At 47.8% G+C, this 23,928-nt stretch overlaps 1 protein-coding gene across 3 annotated transcripts in view; it reads left to right on the forward strand.

Moving 5' to 3' along the window:
• Positions 1-23,928, forward strand: part of cog3 (component of oligomeric golgi complex 3) — a 53,807-nt gene that overhangs the window by 24,859 nt on the left and 5,020 nt on the right. For all 3 annotated transcript variants that reach the window (XR_013547912.1, XR_013547913.1, XM_078409386.1), the window contains exons 18-22: positions 2,159-2,247; positions 2,521-2,655; positions 8,487-8,562; positions 9,434-9,561; positions 23,675-23,773. Coding sequence is in view for 1 of the 3 variants with exons in the window: in XM_078409386.1 (XP_078265512.1) it covers positions 2,159-2,247; positions 2,521-2,655; positions 8,487-8,562; positions 9,434-9,561; positions 23,675-23,773 (527 nt within the window). In the remaining 2 variants the exon portion in view is untranslated. The remainder of the gene's footprint in view (positions 1-2,158; positions 2,248-2,520; positions 2,656-8,486; positions 8,563-9,433; positions 9,562-23,674; positions 23,774-23,928) is intronic.

Here is a 23,928-nt window from a genome sequence, read left to right on the forward strand (position 1 = left end):
CCTTTGTTGGCCTTTGCAGTGTTGAATGCTCTGCTTTGTTTCCAGATCAACTAACAACGCTTCTGAATTGCATTTGAACATTAATAAGCTCTTCATTTTTCATGGTGCATTTCTAGTAGACATACATCCTTGTGGTATGGTTAGCTGACTGACTCATGGTTTTGCTCTCATTATGTGTGCCATTGCTACATGGGCAAACCTGTGTGCCAGCCAGCAAGTGAGGTGGTGAGCTGGTGGCGGCAAGTGATCAAAGCTCTCACAGATTTGTTTTCATTCTTGGGGTGTGAACTTTATCGATGAACCAGTATTTAATGTCCATCCCTAATTGCCCTTAAAGTGGTGATGAGCTACCTTCTTTCAACACTGCAGTCCTTAAGGTGTGGGTATACTTTCATTGCTTTTAGCGAGGGAGTTCCAGGATCTTGACCCAGCGACGGTGAAGGAACATGGATGTATCTCCAAGTCAGGATGGTGCGTGGCTCGGAGGGAACTTACAGTGGTAGTATACGCACGATTTTGAAGAACACAAAACTAGAAACAGAAGGAAATATTATTAAATTTTCAAAAAAATGTTAGTAAAGAACTTGTGTGAATGTTCTTTTGAATATCTCATCTCCCAATGATGCCGTCTCAAGGTACTTGTTAAATTGCCATGGTCTACGTTTGGATTTGTGGAGTTTCATTTTTAAAATTCTGTCTTCAAGATGTACAACTGTAATGCAACTACTGTTTATAAGACGAGCTACAGTCAGAGGCATACAGCGTGGGCTACTGTATTCTGCAAACCATCAACCATAAGGTGCCAATGAGATTAACCTTATGTATTCATTTAATTGGAAGTTGGATAAGCAACTGAAGAAAGAAATGGTTATCAATGCTGATATTAAATCCAGAGCGATGGAGGAGACCCGTTGAAACAACAGCACAAGGCTGAAGCATTTGGGCTGAACAGTCTTCTCTGCTGTACTTCTGTGTCTTTCTCTGCACATTTGGTTTGATACTTCAGTTCATCACAATGTTGATTCTCACCTATGTATCCAAGTTAATTTAATCTCAAGTCAATCTTTAAGTTGTCCCATAGCATTGGACAACTTATTTCCACATCATAATGCTGCAAGCTCTAACCCTGACATCAAAAGCCCAGCCCTGCAATTGTGGGACTGTTAATGTGGGATTTCCACAGCAGCAAATGCAGGGAATGCACAGCTAGTCCCTCATTGACTGTCAGGAGACAGTTGTTTGGATTGTAACACATTGTTTTATATTGGAACGGAAAAATAACAAGGTGAAAGATCAGTCAGCCCTTGTGTGGTTTGAGGGATGAAAACTACAAGGAAAGGCCTCCAATTAAATGAAGTTAATGGGTTAAATTTCATGTTGATTAATATTAAAAACAAATCTGTTGGATCACACTCCTTGCAACCCCTCTAGCTGCTCTATATTTTATTGTTCCTTTCTGTTGAACAGGCTTTCACTGTGGATTTTAAGGTACAATGGACATTGACAGCTTTATACTGTTTCTTCCACAGTTGCAGATTTGCGGTGGTTTTTCTCCTTCCTCAGCTGCCCTAAACCTATGGGTACACAATCCCCTCTGCATTTTGTTTCTGTTGTTGGTCCCCCCTGTGCTGAGGCAACATTGATGTTTAATTCTTTCTGTACATGAATGTACATGATTACACAGACCTCATGATAGGCATAACGACTGGGAATTGTTGGGTACATGGTCCATCATTTAACTGGAACCACAAGAGACCGCAGATGCTAGAATCTGGAGCAAAAAAACGAATTAGTCTAATCTAGATGCTTGATCAAAAAAAGTTTCTGTCTATTTCCCTCCACAGACGTTGAGTTCCTCCAGCATCTCAATTTTGTCCATCGCTTGACCTCAATTACGATTAATGGGTCACGATGGACATGTTCTCTGCTAACAATGTTGTCTGGAGTTCTTGACAGGAGTTTGGAATCATCACATTACAAAGTAGATCTTAGTGAATAAGCTCAGCCCAGTGAGTGCAGGTATGTTTACCCCCAGACCTTAAGAAATCATGTAGCCCATTTAAGCAAGGTTCAGTGTATTTAACTTGGTCTATGTGCCTTTCAATTGCTTAAGTTGGCCTGATGTCTCTGTTTAACATTTGAATATTTTGCATTACAGATGCAGCTTTTAAAATGCTGAATCCCAGGTCCGTTCCCAGACTATTCAGACTAAGCAGCAACAATTCCATCCTTGAATTCCTGCTTGAGGTAAGCTCAAAGTATGTTGTGTTCTTGGCGGTCACTCGCGAGTGGGGAGCTTCAAATGTGGTGATGTGCGATATGCCCGAGTCTGAGGAATCACTGAGGGAAAACGTGGCAAAGCATTCAATGTAACTGTCATGAATAATCCAGGCAGTTTTAAATTAATTCAGAGCATGCATTAGGTTTTTGAATAAATGAGTGCAAGCACTTGAATAAGCGATAGCCGTGTTAGTTTTCCACTGCTCTGAGGAATGGATAACCCCTCTTGTCTCTCCTTAGGGATCTCCAGAGATCAAGGAACACTACATAGACTCGAAGAAGGAAGTCGACCGTAATTTGAAGTCTGCCTGTGAAAAATTCATTCAGTACCAAACCAAACTCTTTGTAGGACACCTGGAAGAGTTTATGACCAAAGTAAGGGAACTGTAGAGTTGTGTTTAACCTGTAGCTTATAACTCAGGAAGATGTGCATCAGTGCTACTGAATGGAGATTTAATGTATTAATCTACACTGTGAAATAGAAAATGGCCAAAGCATCACGAATATTGGAAAATGAACATGGTATTAGGTTCAGAAATTGGCCATCAAAAAGGATTGTAGCTTGCCTGCAAGTCAACAGGGATTTCTGTGTCAATATAGCTTGAGTTATCAGGGGAGATTGGACAGGCTGGGTCTGCCTTCCGTAGAACAAAGGAGGCTGAGAGGTGATGTGATCAAGGTATATAGGATTATGAGAGCTAGCCAGTGTCTTTCCCATGATAAGGATGTCTAGAACTAAAGGCCTTGGATTTAAGGTGAGAGAGAGGTCTAAAGAGGATCTATGGATAGATTTTTCATACAAAGAGTAGGTGGTATCTGGAATGACCTGCCCAAGGAGGTAATGGATGCAGAAACAGTGACAACATTTAGGAGGCAAATGGACAGGCATTTGAATAGCACATAGAGGGACATAGAATTAATGCAGGCAAGTGGGATTAGCATGACAGTCAGCATAGATGTGATGGGCCATAAGGTCTTATGCTGTACAACTGACACAGCTAATTGTATGTATAGATATTCTGTCGTTTTACAGCATTATTCTTGGTTGAAGCCTTTGTTTTGGAAACAATTTGACTGAAGAATTGACACACTATTTGCCCAACTGAAATGGGTAAAATGTAGATTGGAGTTTTTTTTAACATTGTTTTCATCTGATTTTAAGTGTTATACAGATATGTAGATCCTCATGGTTCAATATGGCATATGTTGGTGCCACACTGTTTCTCATCTGCCTGCTGCTCCTCTGTGACCTCTTCACCAGTGTCCATTTCTATCTCGTTGCTCTGCCTCGGCATAATCTTCCTTGAGACCCTCACTGTCCCTAAATTGTCAGACTGCTTATCTCATTTCTTGTGCCGGCCAAACAGAAATTTCCCCCAAATATTGGGAAGACCGCCTTTGCTAATGCCTTTCTTCCTTGTTGCAATTCCTTAAACAATGGCCCCAACCCAGTCATAGTCATAGAATGATACAGTGTGAAAAACAGGCCCTTCAGCCCAATTTGCCCACACCGGCCTACGTGTCCCAGCTACACTAGTCCCACCTGCCCGCGTTTGGTCCTATCTATGTACCTGTCTAACTGCTTCTTAAACGTTGGGAAAGTCCCAGCCTCAACTACCTCCTTTAGTGTGGAAAATGTTACCCCTCAGATTCCTATTAAATCTTTTCCCATTCACCTTAAACCTATGTCTTCTGGTCCTCGATTCACCTACTCTGGCCAAGAGACTCTGTGCATCTGGCCGATCTATTCCTCTCATGATTTTATACACTTCAATAAGATCACCCCTCATCCTCTTGCACTCCGAGGAATAAAGTCCCAGCCTACTCAACCTCTCCCTATAGCTCAGACCCTCCAGCTCTGACAACATCCTTGTAAATCTTCTCTGTACCCTTTCCAGCTTGACATCTTTCTTAAGTCGAGGAGGTGCTACACATCTCCCTGGCCTGATCAGATATATCCAAGGACACTGTAGTAAGTTGTAGAAGAAATTGCAGGAGCCCAAGCTGAGATAAATGGATCGCTGTTAGGCAGGATTGAGGTGCCATGAGATTAGATGGTGGCTAATGTTGTGCCTCTAAGAAGAGCTGCAAAGAAAAAAAACTGGGAACTATAGACCAGTAAGCCTAACATCTATAGTAGGAAAGTTACTGGAGAAGATTCTCGGGGATAAGCTGTACATGCATCTGGAAAGATGGTTTATTAGGAATGGTCAGCATCCTTTTGTGAGAGTGAGGTCAAGTCTCACGAGTCTGATTAAGAAGTAACCAAGAAAGTTGATGAGAGCAGGGTTGTAGACATAGTCCATATATACTTCAGCAAGGCTTTTGATAACGTTCCATAAGGTAGGCTGCTCTGGAAGGTTAGATTGTATGGAATCCAGGGTGAGCTAGCTAATTGGATACAGAATTGGCTTCATGGAAGGAAGCAGAGAGTGGTGGTGGAACGGTGTTTGTTGGACTGGAGGCCTTTGACTACTGGTGTGCCTCAGGAATCAGTGTGGGTCCATCGCTGTTTGCTATCTCTATCAACCCGATTTGGATGAGAATATGCAGGCATGATTAATAAGTTTGCAGATAACACTGAAATAGATTATATCATTGACAGTGAAGGTGAATATTAAGAATTACAGCGGGACCTTGATTTGCTGGACAAGTGGGCCAGAAAATGGCTAATGGAGTTTGATTCAGAAAAGTGTAATGTGTTGCAATTTGTGAAGTCAAACCAGGGCAGGATTTTCACAGAGACCCAGTAGGGCCCTGGAGAGTGTTGTAGAGCAGAGGGAACAAGAGGATGTTCCCTGAAAGTGGCATTGCAGGTAGGTAGTTTGGTGAAGAAGGGCTCTGGCAAGTTGATCTTCATCAGTCAGGGAATTCAGTATAGAAGTTCGGAAGTTACGTTACAGTTGTACAAGACTTTGAAGAGGCCTAACTTGGACGTTTGTTCAGTTTTGGTCATCTTGTTATAGGATAGATGTCACTAAAATGGAAAGAGAACCTAGAAGATTGATGAGGATGTTGACAGGACATGAGGGACCGTGCTACAGAAGGAGGTTAGGCAGGCTAGGACTTTATTCATTTGATCTCAGGAGGCTGAAGGATGATCATATGGAGATGTATAAAATCATGAGAGGAATAGATAGGGCAAATGCACAAAGTCCTTTTTCCAGGGTTGGGGAATCAATAACTATAGGGTAAACAGTGCCCTCCATAATGTTTGGGTCAAAGGTCATCATTTATTTATTTGCCCCATTACTCTACAATTTCAGATTTGTAATAGAAAAAAATCCCATGTGGTTAAAGTGCACATTGTCAGATTTTAATAAAGGCCATTTTTATACATTTTGATTTCACCATGTAGAGATTACAGCTGTGTTTATACATAGTCCCCCCCCCCCCATTTCAGGGTACTATAATGTTTGGGACACATGGCTTCACAGGCTCAGGTGTGTTTAATTGCCTCCTTCATGCAGGTATAAGTGTGCTCTCAGCACCTAGTCTTTCCTCCAGTCTTTCCATCACCTTTGGAAACTTTTATTGCTGTTTATCAACATGAGGATTAAAGTTGTGCCAACGAAAGTCATAGAAGCCATTATGAGTCTGAGAAACAAGAATAAAACTGTTGAAGACATTAGCCAAACCTTAGGCTTACCAAAATCAATTGTTTGGAACATCATTAAGAAGAAAGAGAGTACTGGTGAGCTTACTAATCGCAAAGGGACTGGCAGGCCAAGGAAGACCTCCACAGCTGATGACAGAAGAATTCTCTCTATAATAAAGAAAAATCCCCAGTCACCTATCCGACAGATCAGAAACACTCTTCAAGAGTCAAGTGTGGATTTGTCAATTACCACTGTCCGCAGAATATTTCATGAACAGAAATACAGAGGCTACACTGCAAGATGCAAACCACTGGTTAGCTGCAAAAATAAGATGGCCAGGTTACAGTTTACTCAGAAGTACTTAAAAGAACAATCACAGTTCTGGAAAAAGGTCCTGCGGACAGATGAGACGAAGATTAACTTACATTAGAGTGATGGCAAGTGCAAAGTATGGAGGAGAGAAGGAACTGCCCAAGATCCAAAGCATACCACCTTATCTGTGAAACATGGTGGTGGGGGTGTAATGGCCTGGGCATGTATGGCTGCTGATGGAAGCGGCTCACTTATCTTCATTGATGATACAACTGCTGATGGTAGTAGCATAATGAATTCTGAAGTGGAAAGACACATCCTATCTGCTCAAGTTCAAACAAATATCTCAAAACGCATTGGGCGGCGGTTCATTCTACAGCAAGAGAATGATCCCAAATTACTGTTAAAGCAACAAAGGAGTTTTTCAAAGCTAAAAAATGGTAAATTCTTGAGTGGCCAAGTCAATCACCCGATCTGAAGCCAATTGAGCATGCCTTTTATATGCTGAAGAGAAAACTTAAGGGGACCAGCCCCCAAAACAAGCATAAGCTAAAGATGGCTGTAATACAGGCCTGACAGAGCATCACCAGAGAAGACACCCAGCAACTGGTGATGCCCATGAACCGCAGTCTTCAAGCAGTCATTGCATGCAAAGGATATGCAACAAAATACTAAACACGACTACTTTCATTGCCATGCCCCAAACATTATGGTGCCCTGAAATGGGGGGACTATGTATAAACACTGCTGTAATTTCTACATGGTGAAACCAAAATGTATAAAAATAGCCTTTATTAAAATCTGACAATGTGCACTTTAAACCACATGTGATTTTTTTTCTATTACAAATCTCAAATTGTGGAGCACAGTGGCAAATAAATGATGGCTCTTTGTCCCAAACATTATGGAGGGCACTGTAGGTTTAAGGTGAGAGGGGAAAGATGTATTCGGAAATGGAGAGGCAACTTTCACACAGAGGGTAGTGAGTATATGGAACGAGCTGTCCGAGATAATAGTTGAGGCGGGTGTAATAACATTTAAAGGATAATTGAACATGCACATGGATAGGAAAGGTTTTGGGGGACATGGGCCAAACACAGGCAATTGGTTGACATGGACAAGTTGGGCCGAAGGACCTGTTTCCGTGCTTTGTGACTCTGACTTGACTCTTGCAGTGCACTCCAGTCCCACATCCTTCATTCCTATTTTGTTCATTCAAGCTTCTAGTGCACTGGTTGACTCATCTAATTACAGCACTGCACCTGCACGTGTAATGTTGGCAAGGAAAAAAAGATGTGTAGAAAGGAATTGCAGATGCTGGTTTAAACTAAAGATAAACACAAAAAGCTGGAGTAACTCAGGGCAGCATCTCTGGAGAGATGGAGTGGGTGACATTTCAAGTCGAGACCCTTCTTCAGAGGGCAGGAAATTGCCTTAAGGACAGAATCAGAGAAGATCTAGACAATGTTGTTTCTCAAACATGAGACAGTGTTCCCCGGAGTTCCAGTGCACTTTTTATGATGTGTTTTATTGGACTGTATTGTTCAGTCCCATATTGTGGACTTTCTTTCCCAGAGGGGAGGTGAACGAGCAGATCCTTGGAACCCAGGATCCTACGAGGCAGAGCAGTCTCCCAGATGCAGGCTGCCCTTTAGCAGGATATCACCAAGGTCCTGCCACCCTGTTGTCAAAGGATTTCAAAGCCACTTGAATTTTTTTAATTTAACCCTTCATGGGATGCGAACATCATTGACATGGTCAGCATTAATTGTCCTTCCCTATTTGCCTCTGGACCAAGGAGTCACTTATGCTGATGGATGTAGTCAAGCTTGAGTCACAAGGGGAGGCTGGATAGCCCAAGACTTTTTTCCTGGAGCATAAGAGGCTGAAGGTGACCATGGATGTGTACAAAATCACAAGAGGGATAGATGGGGCGAATGGTCATATTCTTCTTCCCCAGAGTAGAGGAGTCCAGAACTAGAGGAAGATTTAAAAGCTATTATGGCAGAGTTAAATAATTTAAAGAATTACTTAAAACTTTTAAAATTGAATATTGGAATTCATTTAAAGTTAAAATACTAACTGCTGCAAAGAACCAGTCTGAATTTATTGGGTCTAAAGGCCACGACCATTCTATGATTTCACTATCTTGCAAGCAATTTACCTTGTACATGGACTACTTTTCAGTTAGATTTTTGACACATTTTAAAACATAATGGGAGTAGTAATCGTAATACAAACAATTTGTTTTGTGCCATTCTCATTCAATGATGATACTGAATTTCTCTTGTGTAGGTATCAGCATTAAAAGCCATGGGTCATCAGGGAGGGCCGAAATACAGCCTCGCTCAACAGCCCTGGGCACAGCCAGGCATGTTTGATTTCATTCTTCCGCTCTATGTACAGCTGTTTCCATTTCTATTTCAGATTATTATTACTTTGATATATTAAGTAATGTTTATTGCCAAGTTTTAATAAGATTACAGGTGCTCCTCAACTTACAATGGGGTTACAATAGACAATAGGTGCAGGAGTAGGCCATTCGGCCCTTCGAGCCAGCACCACCATTCAATGTGATCATGGCTGATCATTCTCAATCAGTACCCCGTTCCTGCCTTCTCCCCATACCCCCTGAGTTACGTTCCAATAAACCCATCGCAAACCGGAAATATGGTATGTTGAAATGCATTTAATACACCTGATCACGTGGCCGGAAGCGAGCTATGGGTCACTGCTGTTGCCCAGCGTTTGCACCATTGTAAAGTCGATATATCGTAAGTCGCAGCATCGTTAGTCGGGGAGCATCTGTATCTTTATTTCCTATATGAAATGATGTTTAGCAAGGTAGTCCTTTTAAAATGTCTATGCGTTTCAGGATTGTGAAGGGACTCCACCTCCATTGTTTGTTGAATCCACACACACTTAGAAAGAACTAATGTTCATATGTGAAGTACTGTATCAAATCCTCAGATCATCTCCTGGTGCGTTGTAATGAATCACATCAGAACCTTGTGGTGTGGGCATTAATGTACCACAGTGGGTGGATCGGATGCAAATGATGATTGTGGTTTAGAGCAGTATGAGTGGATCAGTGAGATGAAGAATTTTGTGAAAGTCAGTCAAAAAAGAATTTGTGCAATAGCTACCTTAACAAACTCTTGTACATAGTTTAGTGTTTAAAGTGGAGATACTTTACATAAAATAAATACTAACAATTCTGTTTCTTTTCCATGAATTTTCAGCAAAAATCAATGATTTGGTGGCTTCCACATACAAAACAATTAAAGGCAAGCTTCCTGTGACTTTGAGAAGTCTGTCCTTGTATTTGTACAATAAAAATACAGAGTTCATCCTATTTAAACCTGTTCGGGTAAGTTGTGATATACCTTTTGAAGCTGTATGATGTACATTGAGTTAACTTAAGGTAAGCGTTAAGATTAATGCATCTTTAGTACTTGAATTATATCTAACTTCGGTCATACTTGCAATGCTAGCCAGTTAACTCTGGAAGGCTTCTCTACTGATTATTTATCAAGAACCTATAGATGCAAACAAAATAGCCCGAACTATAGTTAACTCTGCTAAGTCTGCAGACCTTGATTGGGTAGGGAGGAAATGTAGATGCTGGTATAAATCGAAGATAGACACAAAATGCTGGACTAACTCAGTGGGATAGGCAGCATTTCTGGAGAGAAGGAATGGGTGACGTTTCGGGTCGAGACCCTTCTTCAGATTGATCAGACCTTGATTGGGAGGAAATACTCAACCACTGAGTTGATCAGGGTCTCAATCATGGCATGTTGGCCTTCATAACGAGAGGATTTGAGTGTAGGAGTAAAGAGGTCCTTCTGCAGTTGTACAGGGCCCTGGTGAGACCACATCTGGAGTATTGTGTGCCGTTTTGGTCTCTTAATTTGAGGAAGGGCATCCTTGCTATTGAGGGAGTGCAGCGTAGGTTCACGAGGTTAATCCCCGGGATGGCGGGACTGTCATATGAGGATAGATTAGAAAGACTGGGCTTGTACTCACTGGAATTTAGGATGAGAGGGGATTTTATAGAAACCTATAAAATTATAAAAGGACTGGACAAGTTAGATGCAGGGAAAATGTCCCCAATATTGGGGGAGTCCAGAACCAAGGGCCACCGTCCAAGAATAAAGGGGAGGCCATTTAAAACTGAGATGAGAAAAAACGTTTTCACCCAGAGTTATGAATTTGTGGGATTCACAAATTAGAGGCCAATTCACTGGATGAATTTAAAAGAGAGTTAGATAGAGCTCTTGTGGCTAGCGGAATCAAGGGGGTTGGGGAGAAAACAGGCACGGGTTTACTGATTGTGGATGATTAGCCATGATCACAATGAATCGAAGGGCTGACTCGAAGGGCTGAATGGCCTCATCCTGCACCTATTTTCTATATTTAGTGGCAACTTTAGTCCTTCCTAATAAAGTCCTTAATCTTACCTTTGACGAAGGAATAGAGCGATATTTCTTGACGCAAAACAACAACAGAAATCTTCACGACGTTTCAGTTTAGTTAATCGTTTATTGAAGTAGCAATACAAACAGATTAGTATATCTCCCGTCGTATAACTTCTGTGAACTTAATATCTCACCGTCGCTCCTTCGTATCCTGTTATTGACTTGCTAAAACCTTATGTCTTAGCAGGCTCTTAACGTGACTGAAGCATTACATGGTAGCTCCGCGGAGACTGCGTTTTTTTAACTTGTATGTTCATTTAAAATTTATTTTTAAGTACTAACACACTAGCACTAATAACGTACGACCGGAAAACTCTCGTAAAACTAAACTTTAGCGTAACCGAAGACTTATTAGACACTGTACTCACCGATCCAGCGTGGCCGACAGAGATCAAAAGAGTGCGCCGCAGCAACAGCAATGGGAGCGCGGCTCCGAGAAAAAGTCGGAGAAAACATCGAGGAAAGCGGGGGGGATTCGGAATAGGCTGAGAGCCCAAGCCTTACGTCCACCTCTGCCCAGCATCCTGCTGGCGAACGTCCAGTCCCTGGAGAACAAGCTGGATGACCTCAGGGCGAGGATCGGATTCCAGCAGGACATAAAAGACTGCAACATCTTCTGTCTGACCGAGACACGGCTGACCCCGCTGGTGCCGAATCAGGTGATCTGCCCAACTGAGTCCTTCACTGTTTTCCGTGCGGACAGAACGGAAGAATCCGAGAAATCCAATGGTGGAGGAGTTTGCTTCATGACCAACAATAACTGGTGCAACCCTAGGAATATTAAGACGCTTTCTCGTTCCTGCTCGCTGGACCTGGAGCATCTGACTATCTCATGCCGTCCATTTTACCTTCCCCGGGACTTCAGCTCAGTGATCATCACAGCCGTCTATATTCCACCGCCTGCGGACACCGACGTGGCACAATCGGCCCTGCACGATGTGTTGTGTCGACACCAAAACAAGAACCCTGATGCGGCTGTGGTGGTGGCTAGAGATGTTAATGGGACAAATCTCAAAAAGGTCATGCCTAACTTCTGTCAACACATCACGTGTGTCACCGGGGGGATAGAACTTTGGACTGCTACATGCTGTTCGGGAAAGGCTATAAGGCCGTTTCTCTCCCTCCTTTTGGAAAATCTGACCACGCTGCCATTTTCCTGCTGCCGGAGTATAAACAACGGATAGTACGGGAAACGGCAGTGACGAGGGACGTAAAGCGGTGGTCTGACCATTCAGAGGCCATGCTGCAAGATGCACTGAGCGATGTCGACTGGAATATGTTCCAAGCAAGTTCCAGAGACGTCAGTGAGTTCGCGGAAGCAGTTACGGACTTCATTGCAACAATAGCCGATAACATCGTCCCCATATATAACATATATATATATAATGTAGCGTGTTGATAAAGGCAAGGAGCCAGGTATTTTGGGAAGGTATATTTATTGGTTCGTGGGTCTCAGACGGGTCTAGTCTGCCGGAATGGCTTGGCGCCCAAACCTTGCCCTTATATACCTGAGTCCAGGACCGCCTCCCGGGACTGGTCCATTCCCGTGCCGAGGGGTCGGTAGTAGTATGGCCCGACCCTTGGGAGCCGCCACAGTACCCCCCCCCAGATCCGGAGGCACGAAACGCACTGGTGGTCGCACAACCCGACCGGACCGCGTACGGTAATCGGTCGACAGAGGGGCCGGCGGAGGCACAGTTGGAGAGACAGGCGGTGGGACCCGCAAAGGGGGGCGACCTCGTGGGCGAGGCTGGGCCACCCGCACCGGTTGGTCGATGTCTAAGTGGGCCGGCTTCAGGCGGTCAATTGACACGGCCTCCGGCCGGCCCCCCATGTCCAAAACAAAGGTGGTCTGCCCGTGCTCCAGCACCCGGTACGGGCCTTCATACGGCCTCTGGAGTGGCGCCTGGTGGGCGTCACGGCGCAGGAACACAAAGGCGCAGTCCTGGAGGGCCGATGGCACGTAAGGGCGGAATGTCCCATGGTGGGACGTCGGCACGGGTGCGAGCTTTCCAACTCGCTCTCGGAGGCGATGTAGGGTGGATGAGGGTGGTTCCTCTCGCCCCGGCAACGAGGGCACGAACTCCCCGGGCACCGTGAGCGGAGACCCGTAGACGAGCTCCGCTGAGGATGAAGCCAGGTCTTCCTTGGGGGCAGTCCGGATGCCCAGCAAAACCCATGGTAGCTCGTCCATCCAGTCGGGGCCGGCGAGTCGCGCCTTCAGCGCTGCCTTCAGCTGCCGGTGGAACCTCTCCACCAAGCCGTTTGCCTGCGGGTGATAGGCCGTGGTGTGGTGCAGCCGCACGCCCAACAGGTGGGCCATGGCCGACCACAGCTCGGAGGTGAACTGTGGCCCCCGGTCCGATGAGATGACCACCGGCACACCAAAGCGAGCAATCCAGTGCGCGGCCAACGCACGAGCGCATGTGGCTGTCGACGTATCAGCCAGTGGTATGGCCTCCGGCCACCGCGTGAAGCGGTCCACCACCGTGAAGAGGTGGGTGATGCCCCGGGACGGCGGGAGCGGGCCCACAATGTCCACGTGCAGGTGGTCGAAACGGCGGCAGGGTAGACCGATCCCTTGGAGTGGCGCCCGGACGTGGCGTTGAATTTTTGACGTCTGGCACGGAATGCAGGTGCGGGCCCATTGGCCAACCTGCTTGCGCAGACCATGCCACATGAACCGCGCAGCTACCAACGAGATCGTTGTCCGGATGGATGGGTGAGCCAGCCCGTGGACCATGTCGAAAACCCTCCTGCGCCACGCGGCCGGGACGATGGGGCGCGGCTGACCTGCCGACACATCGCAAAGTATCGTCGTCGCTCCGGGGCCGAGGGGAACATCCTCAAGGCGGAGGCCAGAGATGGCAGTCCGGTAGGCGGGCATCTCCCCGTCCGTTAGTTGGGCCTCCGCCAGGGCAGAATAATCAATGCCGGGTGCCACTTCTAACACGGCATTGATGGCGGGGCGAGACAATGCGTCGGCCACCCGGTTTTCCTTCCCCTCGATAAAGCGGATGGAGGTGGTAAATTCTGAAATGTAGGCCAACTGGCGCTGCTGTCGGGCGGACCATGGGTCGGAGACCTTTGCCAGGGCGAAAGTGAGCGGCTTGTGGTCCGTGTAAGCGGTGAACGGGCGGCCCTCCAGAAAATAGCGGAAGTGACGAACGGCCAGGTACAGGGCGAGGAGCTCGCGGTCGAAAGCGCTGTACTTCTTCTGGGCGTTGTCGAGGTGCCGGCTGAAGAAGGCCAGGGGGCGCCAACCCCCGTCCGTGAGTTGCTCCAGTACGCCACCAACGGCCAACTCTGAGGCGTCCACCGTAAGGGCTGTCGGGGCATCCTCCCGTGGGTGAACAAGCAGCACAGCCCGAGCCAGGGCCTCCTTCGCGCCGTCAAAGGCTGTTACGGCCTCGTTGGTCCACACGACGGTCTTACGCTTGCCTGCCAGCAGCTCGTATAGCGGCCGCATGATGTGGGCCGCGGATGGCAGGAACCGGTGATAAAATGCCACCATGCCGACGAACTCCTGCAGGCCACGCACCGAGGACGGACGGGGAAACCGGCGGATGGCGTCTACTTTGTCCGGCAGGGGAACCGCTCCTTGCGAGGACACACGGTGGCCGAGAAAGTCGATTGTGGCCACGCCAAAGCGGCACTTGGCGAGGTTTATGGCCAACCCGTGTTCGCTGAGCCGCTGGAAAAGCTGCCGGAGGTGGGCACAGTGCTCCTGCCGCGAGCGGCTGGCTACCAAGATGTCGTCGAGGTAGACGAACAGGAAATCCAACCCGCGACAAACGCCGTTCATTAATCGTTGGAATGACTGCGCGGCGTTCTTGAGGCCGAACGGCATCCGTACGAACTCGTAGAGTCCGAACGGCGTGATGATTGCCGTCTTGGGTACATCCTCCGGGTGGACCGGGATCTGGTTGTAACCTCGCACCAGATCCACCTTTGAAAATATCGTGGCCCCAGCCAAATGGGCGTTGAAGTCCTGGATGTGGGGCACGGGGTATCGGTCCTCGGCGGTAGCGACGTTCAGCCGCCGATAATCCCCGCACGGCCTCCAGCCCCCGTTTGCCTTGGGGACCATGTGGAGTGGAGATGCCCATGGGCTGTTGGAAGGGCGGACGATCCCCAAGGACTCCATCGTACGGAACTCCTGTCGTGCCAGGCGTAGTTTCTCAGGCGGGAGTCGGCGTGCTCGTGCGTGGAGGGGTGGGCCGGTAGTTGTGATGTAATGGTACACCCCATGCTTGGGGGTCGATGACCGGAATTGCGGGGCCATAATATCCGGAAAGTCCGCCAGCACCCGAGCGAAATGGGAGTCCACGGACGACAGCGGGCGTATAATGGGGTCATTCAGCCGCAACGCGATGGGCTCCATCGTGGCGGAGTGGACCAAGCGCTGCTGCCTGACGTCCACGAGGAGAGAATGAGCCCGCAGAAAGTCGGCCCCGAGCAGCGGCTGGGAGACGTCGGCGATCGTAAACAGCCACGTAAAATGACTGGCGCCGAAAACGATGTGGACCGTGCGGACGCCATATGTCTGGATAATGCTCCCATTTGCCGCGGTGAGGATGGGCCCCCGCTTCCCAGAACGAATGTCCAGCGGCGAAGGGGGCAGGACGCTCAGCTCCGCCCCGGTATCCACGAGGAAGCGGCTCCCGGAGCGCCGATCCCAGGCGAAGAGGCGGTGAATCTGGCCGGCCACCGCAGGGACTATTGGTAGCCGGCCCCGGCGTTTCCCGGAAATGTGCACGGCTGGCGGCATTGTCGGGCTGCCGCACCCCAGCGCTGGTGGTAATAACACCAGTACCTCTTGCTGGTGCTGGCTGGAGCCTGCTGATGTGGGACTGCAGGTGCACGACCCGCAATGGCCACCGGGGGCGATCTCGCAGGCCTCCGGGACGTAGCTGTCACTCCTTCCACAGCTCCCCCGCCCGACCGGAGAAAATCGGGCGCTTCTCGAGTGACGTTTAGCGCGCTGACGTCATCACGGCGCGCCGCCCACAGCGCGTCCGCGCGCCTGCCGAGGGCCCGGGTGTCTTCAAAGGAGGCGTCGGTGAGCTGCAGGCGAATGTCGGCCGGCAGCAGGTGCAGGTACGTATATTCAAACATCAGGCACGGTTTGTGCCCGTCGAGCAGCGCGACCATCTCCTTCAGGAGGCTAGATGGGCGCCGGTCACCGAGGCCCGGCATGTGGAGGAGCCTTTCGGCCCGCTCCATTCGGGTTAGCCCGTAGGTTTGGAGCAGCAGCTCCTTAAGGGCTTCATATTTACCGTCGGCCGGTGGGTCCTGGAGGAACTCCGTTACCTCTTCGGCCGCGTCCTGGTCAAGGGCTCCCACCAGGTGGAAAAACCGGGTGTCATCCGTTATGTTGCCCCGCAGCTGGAACTGGGCCTCCGCTTGGTAAAACCAAATGCGAGCCCGGGTGGTCCAGAAGGTCGGGAGCTTGATGGCTACCGCGTCTACAGCTGGGGCCTGGTCGGCCTGCGAGCCGGACGGGCGGTCGGATTCTGTTTTCCTGTCCATCCTAATGAATGGACCGTCGAGGTCACCAATGTAGCGTGTTGATAAAGGCAAGGAGCCAGGTATTTTGGGAAGGTATATTTATTGGTTCGTGGGTCTCAGACGGGTCTAGTCTGCCGGAATGGCTTGGCGCCCAAACCTTGCCCTTATATACCTGAGTCCAGGACCGCCTCCCGGGACTGGTCCATTCCCGTGCCGAGGGGTCGGTAGTAGTATGGCCCGACCCTTGGGAGCCGCCACAATAACATATATAACAATTACAGCATGGAAACAGGCCCGTTCGGCCCTACCAGTCCACGCCGACCACTTTCTCTGACCTAGTCTCATCTACCTGCTCTCAGACCATAACCCTCCAATCCCCTCCCATCCATATACCTATCCAATTTACTCTTAAATAATAAAATCGAGCCTGCCTCCACCACTTCCACCGGAAGCTCATTCCACACAGCCACCACCCTCTGAGTAAAGAAGTTACCCCTCATGTTACCCCTAAACTTTTGTCCCTTAATTCTGAAGTTATGTTCCCTTGTTGGAATCTTCCCCACTCTCAAAGGGAAAAGCCTACCCACGTCAACTCTGTCCGTCCCTCTTAAAATTTAAAAAACCTCTATCAAGTCCCCCCTCAACCTTCTACGCTCCAAAGAATAAAGACCCAACCTGTTCAACCTCTCTCTGTAGCTTAAGTGCTGAAACCCAGGCAACATTCTAGTAAATCTCCTCTGTACCCTCTCCATTTTGTCGACATCCTTCCTATAATTTGGCGACCAGAACTGCACACCATACTCCAGATTCGGCCTCACCAATGCCCTGTACAATTTCAACATTACATCCCAACTTCTATATTCGATGCTCTGATTTATAAAGGCAAGCATACCAAACGCCTTCTTCACCACCCTATCCACATGAGATTCCACCTTCAGGGAACAATGCACAGTTATTCCCAGATCCCTCTGTTCCACTGCATTCCTCAATTCCCTACCATTTACCCTGTACGTCCTATTTTGATTTGTCCTACCAAAATGCAGCACCTCACACTCATCAGCATTAAACTCCATCTGCCATCTTTCAGCCCACCCTTCCAAAAAGCCCAAGTCTCTCTGTAGACTTTGAAAATCTACTTCATTATTAACTACACCACCTATCTTAGTATCATCTGCATACTTACTAATCCAATTTGCCACACCATCATCCAGATCATTAATGTAAATGACAAACAACAGTGGACCCAACACAGATCCTTGGGGTGCTCCACTAGACACTGGCCTCCAACCTGACATACAGTTGTCAACCATTACCCTCTGGTACCTCCCATTCAGCCATTGTTGAATCCATCTTGCAACCTCACTATTAATACCCAACGATTTAACCTTCTTAATCAACCTTCCATGTGGAACCTTGTCAAATGCCTTACTGAAGTCCATATAGACAACATCCACAGCCTTGCCCTTATCAATTTCTCTGGTAACCTCTTCAAAAAATTCAAGAAGATTAGTCAAACATGACCTTCCAGGCACAAATCCATGTTGACTGTTTCTAATCAGGCCTTGTTTATCCATGTGATTATATATATTGTAAGGGTTAGTATCTAATCAAAAACCCTGGGTGGACAGGTCTATTCGCGCTGCTTTGAATGCTCGCACCGCTGCTTACAACTCTGGCCTGGCATCCGGCAATATGGATAACTACAAGTTAGAGTCCTAGCGACTGTGAAGGATGGTGAAGGACGCAAAAAGGAGATATGGGGACACGATAGTCGCAGATGGAGCAGCAGGACACCAGACGCCTTTGGCAGGGGCTGCGGACTATAACTAACTACCGGTGCAGCCCCCCCTCAACCGGAAGTGCCGGCACCTCCCTAGCTGATGACTTGAACTCCTTCTACGCACGATTTGAGACGGGCAACATTACCCCTAGCTCGCCGTCTAAAAACAACACTGCCAGCGCGCTGGCTAGCGAGGCTGGAGGGGGATCCACCGCTGGGGATGTGCACACATTCTCGGTGTCCGAGCACGACGTGAGGCGGGCTCTGACGCGTGTGAACACAAGGAAAGCTGTAGGTATATACAGATGGTATATCTGGGCGAGTACTAAAGTCTTGAGCTACTCAGCTTGCTCCAGTGCTCACCACAATATTCAACCTCTCCTTGGCCAAGTCCGTGGTCTCTGCATGCTTCAAAAGATTCATCATCGTACCAGTGCCAAAGAATGCCTCTCCAGCTTGTTTGAATGACTACCGACCGGTGGCCCTCACCTCGGTTGTCATGAAATGCTTCGAGAGGCTGATCAAGAACCACATCTGTGCCTTCCTCCCTTGCAATATGGACCCGCTGCAGTTCACATACCGTCCAAACAGATCCATGGATGATGCGGTCTCCCAGGTTCTGCACACCGCTCTCTCTCATCTTGACAGCCAGAAGGGGGGGCTATGTGAGGTTGCTGTTCATTGATTTTAGTTCAGCTTCCAATACCATAGTCCCCACCAGACTGGCTGAGAAGCTGCTGAAACTGGGGCTTAACACTCCCCTGTGTGCCTGGGTCCTGGACTTTCTCACTGCCAAGCCCCAAGTGGGCAAGATGGGGAGACATACTTCTAACCCCCTCACCCTGAACACAGGATCCCCCCAGGGTTGCGTCCTTAGCCCCCTACTGTACTCCCTTTACACACATGACTGTGTGGCTACGTTCAGCTCCAACTCCATCATCAAGTTTGCTGATGACACTGTGGTGGTGGGCCTGATCTCCGATAACGATGAGAAGGCCTACCGGAAGGAGGTGGCTGATCTGGCACTCTGGTGTCAGGACAGCAGTCTCCTCTTGAATGTCACAAAACCTAAGGAGCTGATTGTAGACTTTAGAAGGGCTCAACATCCAAGGACGTACACGCCACTGGAGATAAATGGGATTACTGTGGATAGGGTGAGCAGCTTTAAATACCTGGGAGCCCACATCACAGAGGATCTGACATGGACAACACACATTGCCACACTGGTGAGTAAGGCAAGGCAGCGCCTTTACCACCTCAGACAGCTGAGGAAATTCAGAGTTTCTCTGAGGATCCTTCAGTGCTTCTACTCTGGGGCTGTAGAAAGCATCTTGTCCAGCAACATCTCAATCTGGTTTGGGAACAGCTCTGCCCAGGACAGGAAGGCTCTGCGGAGAGTAGTGCGTTCGGCTGAACGCACTATGGGAACTACACTCGCCCCCTTCAGGACTTATACATCAGGAGGTGCAGATCCAGAGCCAGCAACATTATGGGGGACCCCTACCACCCCAGCAACGGACTGTTCCAGCTGCTACGGTCAGGCAAACGCCTCCGCTGTCACACTGTGAAAACAGAGAGGATGAGACGGAGTTTCTTCCCACAGGCCATCAGGACTGTTAACTCTCATATCACCAGGGAATAATTTACTGTATTAATTTATTTTTGGTGTTGTGTCTTTAAAAAAAAAAAAAAAATCTATTCTGTTTGTAGTTTTAGCACAATCCGCAGGCGTTGCCACATCTTGTATGTGTATGTGACAAATAAAGTTGACTTGACTTACATCAGTGCTGGCTGAATTATTCTCATATTCTAACTCCTTTGGTTCCTCCCAGTCCATATATGTCCATTATGACCATATATGTAAGCCTAGTACTCATGACAACCCCCAAGTGTCCAAAAATAATACAACAGGATACAAAATAATATAATATGCTAAAATAGCTAATAAACACAAATGGCTCCTACACTATGTCTCCTCTTTCTTTTCTGCATCAGCTTAAATTTATTTTACCTACTCTGCTTTTAGGTGAGAGAGGAAAAAAACTGAATTTGGTTTTAAATAGCGTCCCGTAGCTGAGGTGGAAATTCGTACTGATTTCCATCACCCATGAGTGGCAGATGAACAAATACACATCATATTTTAATGACCAACCTTAAAAATGCATCATATTGCTACAGTTTTGCTAAATGCACACATATTGGCAGATCACTTGCTTTGTACTTACTGTGCACTTAGGTTTTTTTGCAATATCATGTTTCAATTTACTTGGAATAACTGATAATTTATTGTCTCATTATTTTTGTTGATGTTGCATTTAATGTGCCTGCACAGCGGCAGCAAATAGGAACGTCATCGTTCTGGTTTTAATCCACTGCACAGAATAAACACAGAAACGTAAACAATAGGTGCAGGAGTGGGCCATTCGGCCCTTTGAGCCAGCACAGCCAATATGATCATGGCTCATCATCCAAAATCAGTACCCTGTTCCTGCCTTTCCCCCATATCCCTTGATTCCATTAGCCCCAAGAGCTAAATCTAGCTCTGCCTTGAATACATCACTCTTGGCTCTCTTAAATCTTAATTACAGTTAATATTTTAAATGTTCACTTTCCCTCTCCTGTTAACACTCGGGAAAGGTCACATTTGAGTATGATACTAATTCATTGTATTATCCCAGGTATGCTTGGTGCGGGTAAGTAACAGTCCTGCATGAAAGCCACATTGACAAATGTCCTCAGCAGAGGCCTCACCTTTGTTCCCCTCCGCCCCCACATCAACAAGTTCCGGGTCCGCCATGACGAGGTGCTCTTCTTCCGTTGCCTCCGCCTCCGAGCCTTTTTCCATGGGAAGGAGTCCTCACCCCCCAATGATGACCCCCCTCCTCTTGGACCCCCCCCCCTCCCAGTTGGCCAACTACCCTCACTAGAACTTTTCATCTCCAACTGCCGGCGTGACATTAACCGCCTCAAATTCTCCACTCCCCTGACTAACTCTAACCTCTCCCCTCCTGAACGTGCAGCCCTCCACTCGGCAACAACCCTGACTTAGTCATCAAACCCGCTGACAAGGGAGGTGCTGTGGTAGTCTGGCGTGCTGACCTCTACCGGACCAAGGCAAGACGTCAACTCTCAGACACCTCTTCCTACTTATCCCTGGACCATGACCCCCACCGACAAACACCAGACCTTAATCATCAGCACCATCACGGACCTCACCATCTCCGGCGATCTACCCTCTAATGCCTCCAAACTTATAGTTCCCCAGCCCCGCACGGCCCGATTTTATCTCCTACCTAAAATCCATAAACAGAACTGTCCCGGCAGACCCATTGTCTCTGCCTGCTCATGTCTCACCGAACTTATTTCCACCTACCTCGACTCCATCCTATCCCCCCTGGTCAAATCCCTCCCCACCTACGTCCAAGACACCTCACACGCTCTCCATCTCCTCAATAACTTCCGTTTTCCAGGCCCCCCCTCCCTCATCTTTACCATGGATGTCCAGTTACTCTACACTTCCATACCCCACAACGATGGTCTCGAAGCACTCCGTTTCTTCCTCGACCATAGAACCAGCCAATCCCCATCTACTAACACTCTCCTCCGCCTAGCAGAGCTGGTTCTTACCCTTAACAACTTCTCCTTTGACTCCTCCCACTTCCTCCAAACCAGAGGCGTAGCTATGGGCACTCGCATGGGCCCTAGCTACGCCTGCCTCTTTGTCGGGTACGTCGAACATCCCTGATCCGGACGTACACTGGCCCCATCCCCGAACTCTACCTCCGCTACATCGACGACTGCATTGGTGCTACCTCTTGTACCCATGCAGAACTCACTGACTTCATACACTTCACTTCCAATTTCCATCCTGCCCTTAAATATACCTGGACTATCTCCGACATCTCCCTCCCATTTCTGGACCTCACCATCTCTATCACAGGAGCAGACTATTGACTGACATCTACTATAAACCCACTGACTTGCACAGCTATCTGGACTACATTTCTTCCCGCCCTGTCTCCTGCAAAAAGTCTATTCCCTACTCCCAATTCCTCCGTCTACGCCGCATCAGCGCCTGGGATGAGGTGTTTCACACTAGGGCATCAGAGATGTCCTCGTTCTTCAGGAAATGGGGCTTCCCCTCGTCCATTATAGATGAAGCTCTCACTAGGGTCTCTTCTACATCCCGCAGCTCCGCTCTTGCTCCCCCTCCCCCATTCGTCACAAGGACAGAATCCCCCTCGTTCTCACCTTCCACCCCACCAGCCAGCGTAACCAACAAATCATCCGCCAACATTTCCGTCACCTACAACGGGACCCCACCACTGGCCATATCTTCCCAACCCCTCCCCTTTCTGCGTTCTGCAGAGACATTTCCCTCCGTAACTCCCTGGTTCACTCGTCCCTTCCTATCCAAACCACCCCATCCCCGGGCACTTTCCCCTGCAACACCTGTCCCTTTACCTCCCCCCTCAACTCCATCCAAGGACCCAAACAGTCTTTCCAGGTGAGACAGAGGTTCACCTGCACCTCCTCCAACCTCATCTATTGCATCCGCTGCTCTAGATGTCAACTTCTTTATATCGGCGAAACCAAACGCAGGCTTGGCGATCGCTTCGCTCAATACCTTCGCTCAGTCCGCCTTAACCAACATGATCTCCCGGTGGCTGAGCACCAACTCCCACTCCCAGTCCCAGTCTGACCTTTCTGTCATGGGCCTCCTCTAGTGCCATAGTGAGGCCCACTGGAAATTGGAGGAACAGCACCTCATATTTCGCATGGGCAGCTTGCAGCCCAGTGGTATGAACATTGACTTCTCCAACTTTAGATAGTTCCTCTGTCCCCCCCTTCCCAGATCTCCCACTATCTTCCTGTCTCCACCTATATCCTTCCTTTGTCCCGCCCCCCTGACATCAGTCTGAAGAAGGGTCTCGACCTGAAACGTCACCCATTCCTTCTCTCCTGAGATGCTGCCTGACCTGCTGAGTTACTCCAGCATTTTGTGAATAAATACCTTCGATTTGTACCAGCATCTGCAGTTATTTTCCTACACAGTAATCTTGGATTAATCGAGTGCTAATCACATTAATACAGGTATCCTTCTATAACGCAATAGTTGCATTCCAACATACTTTGTGTCATAGATGATCGCATTATAAAGACAATTGTGTCAGTCTGGGAAAGGGGTTAGGAGCTACAGGATTTCAGACTCGCAATAACGTCATTTTTCTTGCAGGATTTTCATTAGCAATAACATTCTTGTAACTGTCAGCCAAGAATACTAAAAACTGTATACTATATTGTTCCTATAGAGTAATATTGCACAAATGCCAAAAGAAATGATTGCTTGTCAATTTCAACGGCCTCCTGCTTTGAATGGAGCAACTGTATTCCTAAGAGACAATGGTGGCTGATTACTGGGGGGAGGTTACATGGAAACAGGTTTTTTTACTCTATACTGTTTAAATCCAGACAGCTCATTTTCTGCTTGTCAAAAGTAGTTCTCTAGTTCTGCAACAAATTTGCGTTATAACCAATTCAGTCCATGTAATGCAAATAATGTTCACTAATTTGTCACTCATGTTATATCCCAATTTGTGTTGTAGAAACACGTTATAGCAGACTACCTGTAGTGAAACTGACACATAACTCATAGTATCTTGCAAACGCTCTATCGTCTCCTGTTCCTAAGATGATTGTTTTTTCTTTAGAGCAACATCCAACAGACATTCCAGAAGCTGCTAGGAGTATTGCAGGAAGATTTCTCTGGTGAAGATTTGCTGATTATAGCTTGTCCTTCCATGGACCAGGTAGGAAGTAGCCCTATGTAACAGCTTGTAACAAATTTGTGTTGCACTTCCTAGGATGACCTCTATGCCATCTTAAAACCATAAATCCAACTCCCCTTGCTAAACACAGCTATGGTATGTATTGCTTTTTATCCCCCCCCCCCCCCCCCCAACTA

This window comes from Rhinoraja longicauda, chromosome 12, assembly GCF_053455715.1.
Source record: "Rhinoraja longicauda isolate Sanriku21f chromosome 12, sRhiLon1.1, whole genome shotgun sequence".
Classification (NCBI taxonomy): Eukaryota; Metazoa; Chordata; class Chondrichthyes; order Rajiformes; family Arhynchobatidae; genus Rhinoraja; species Rhinoraja longicauda.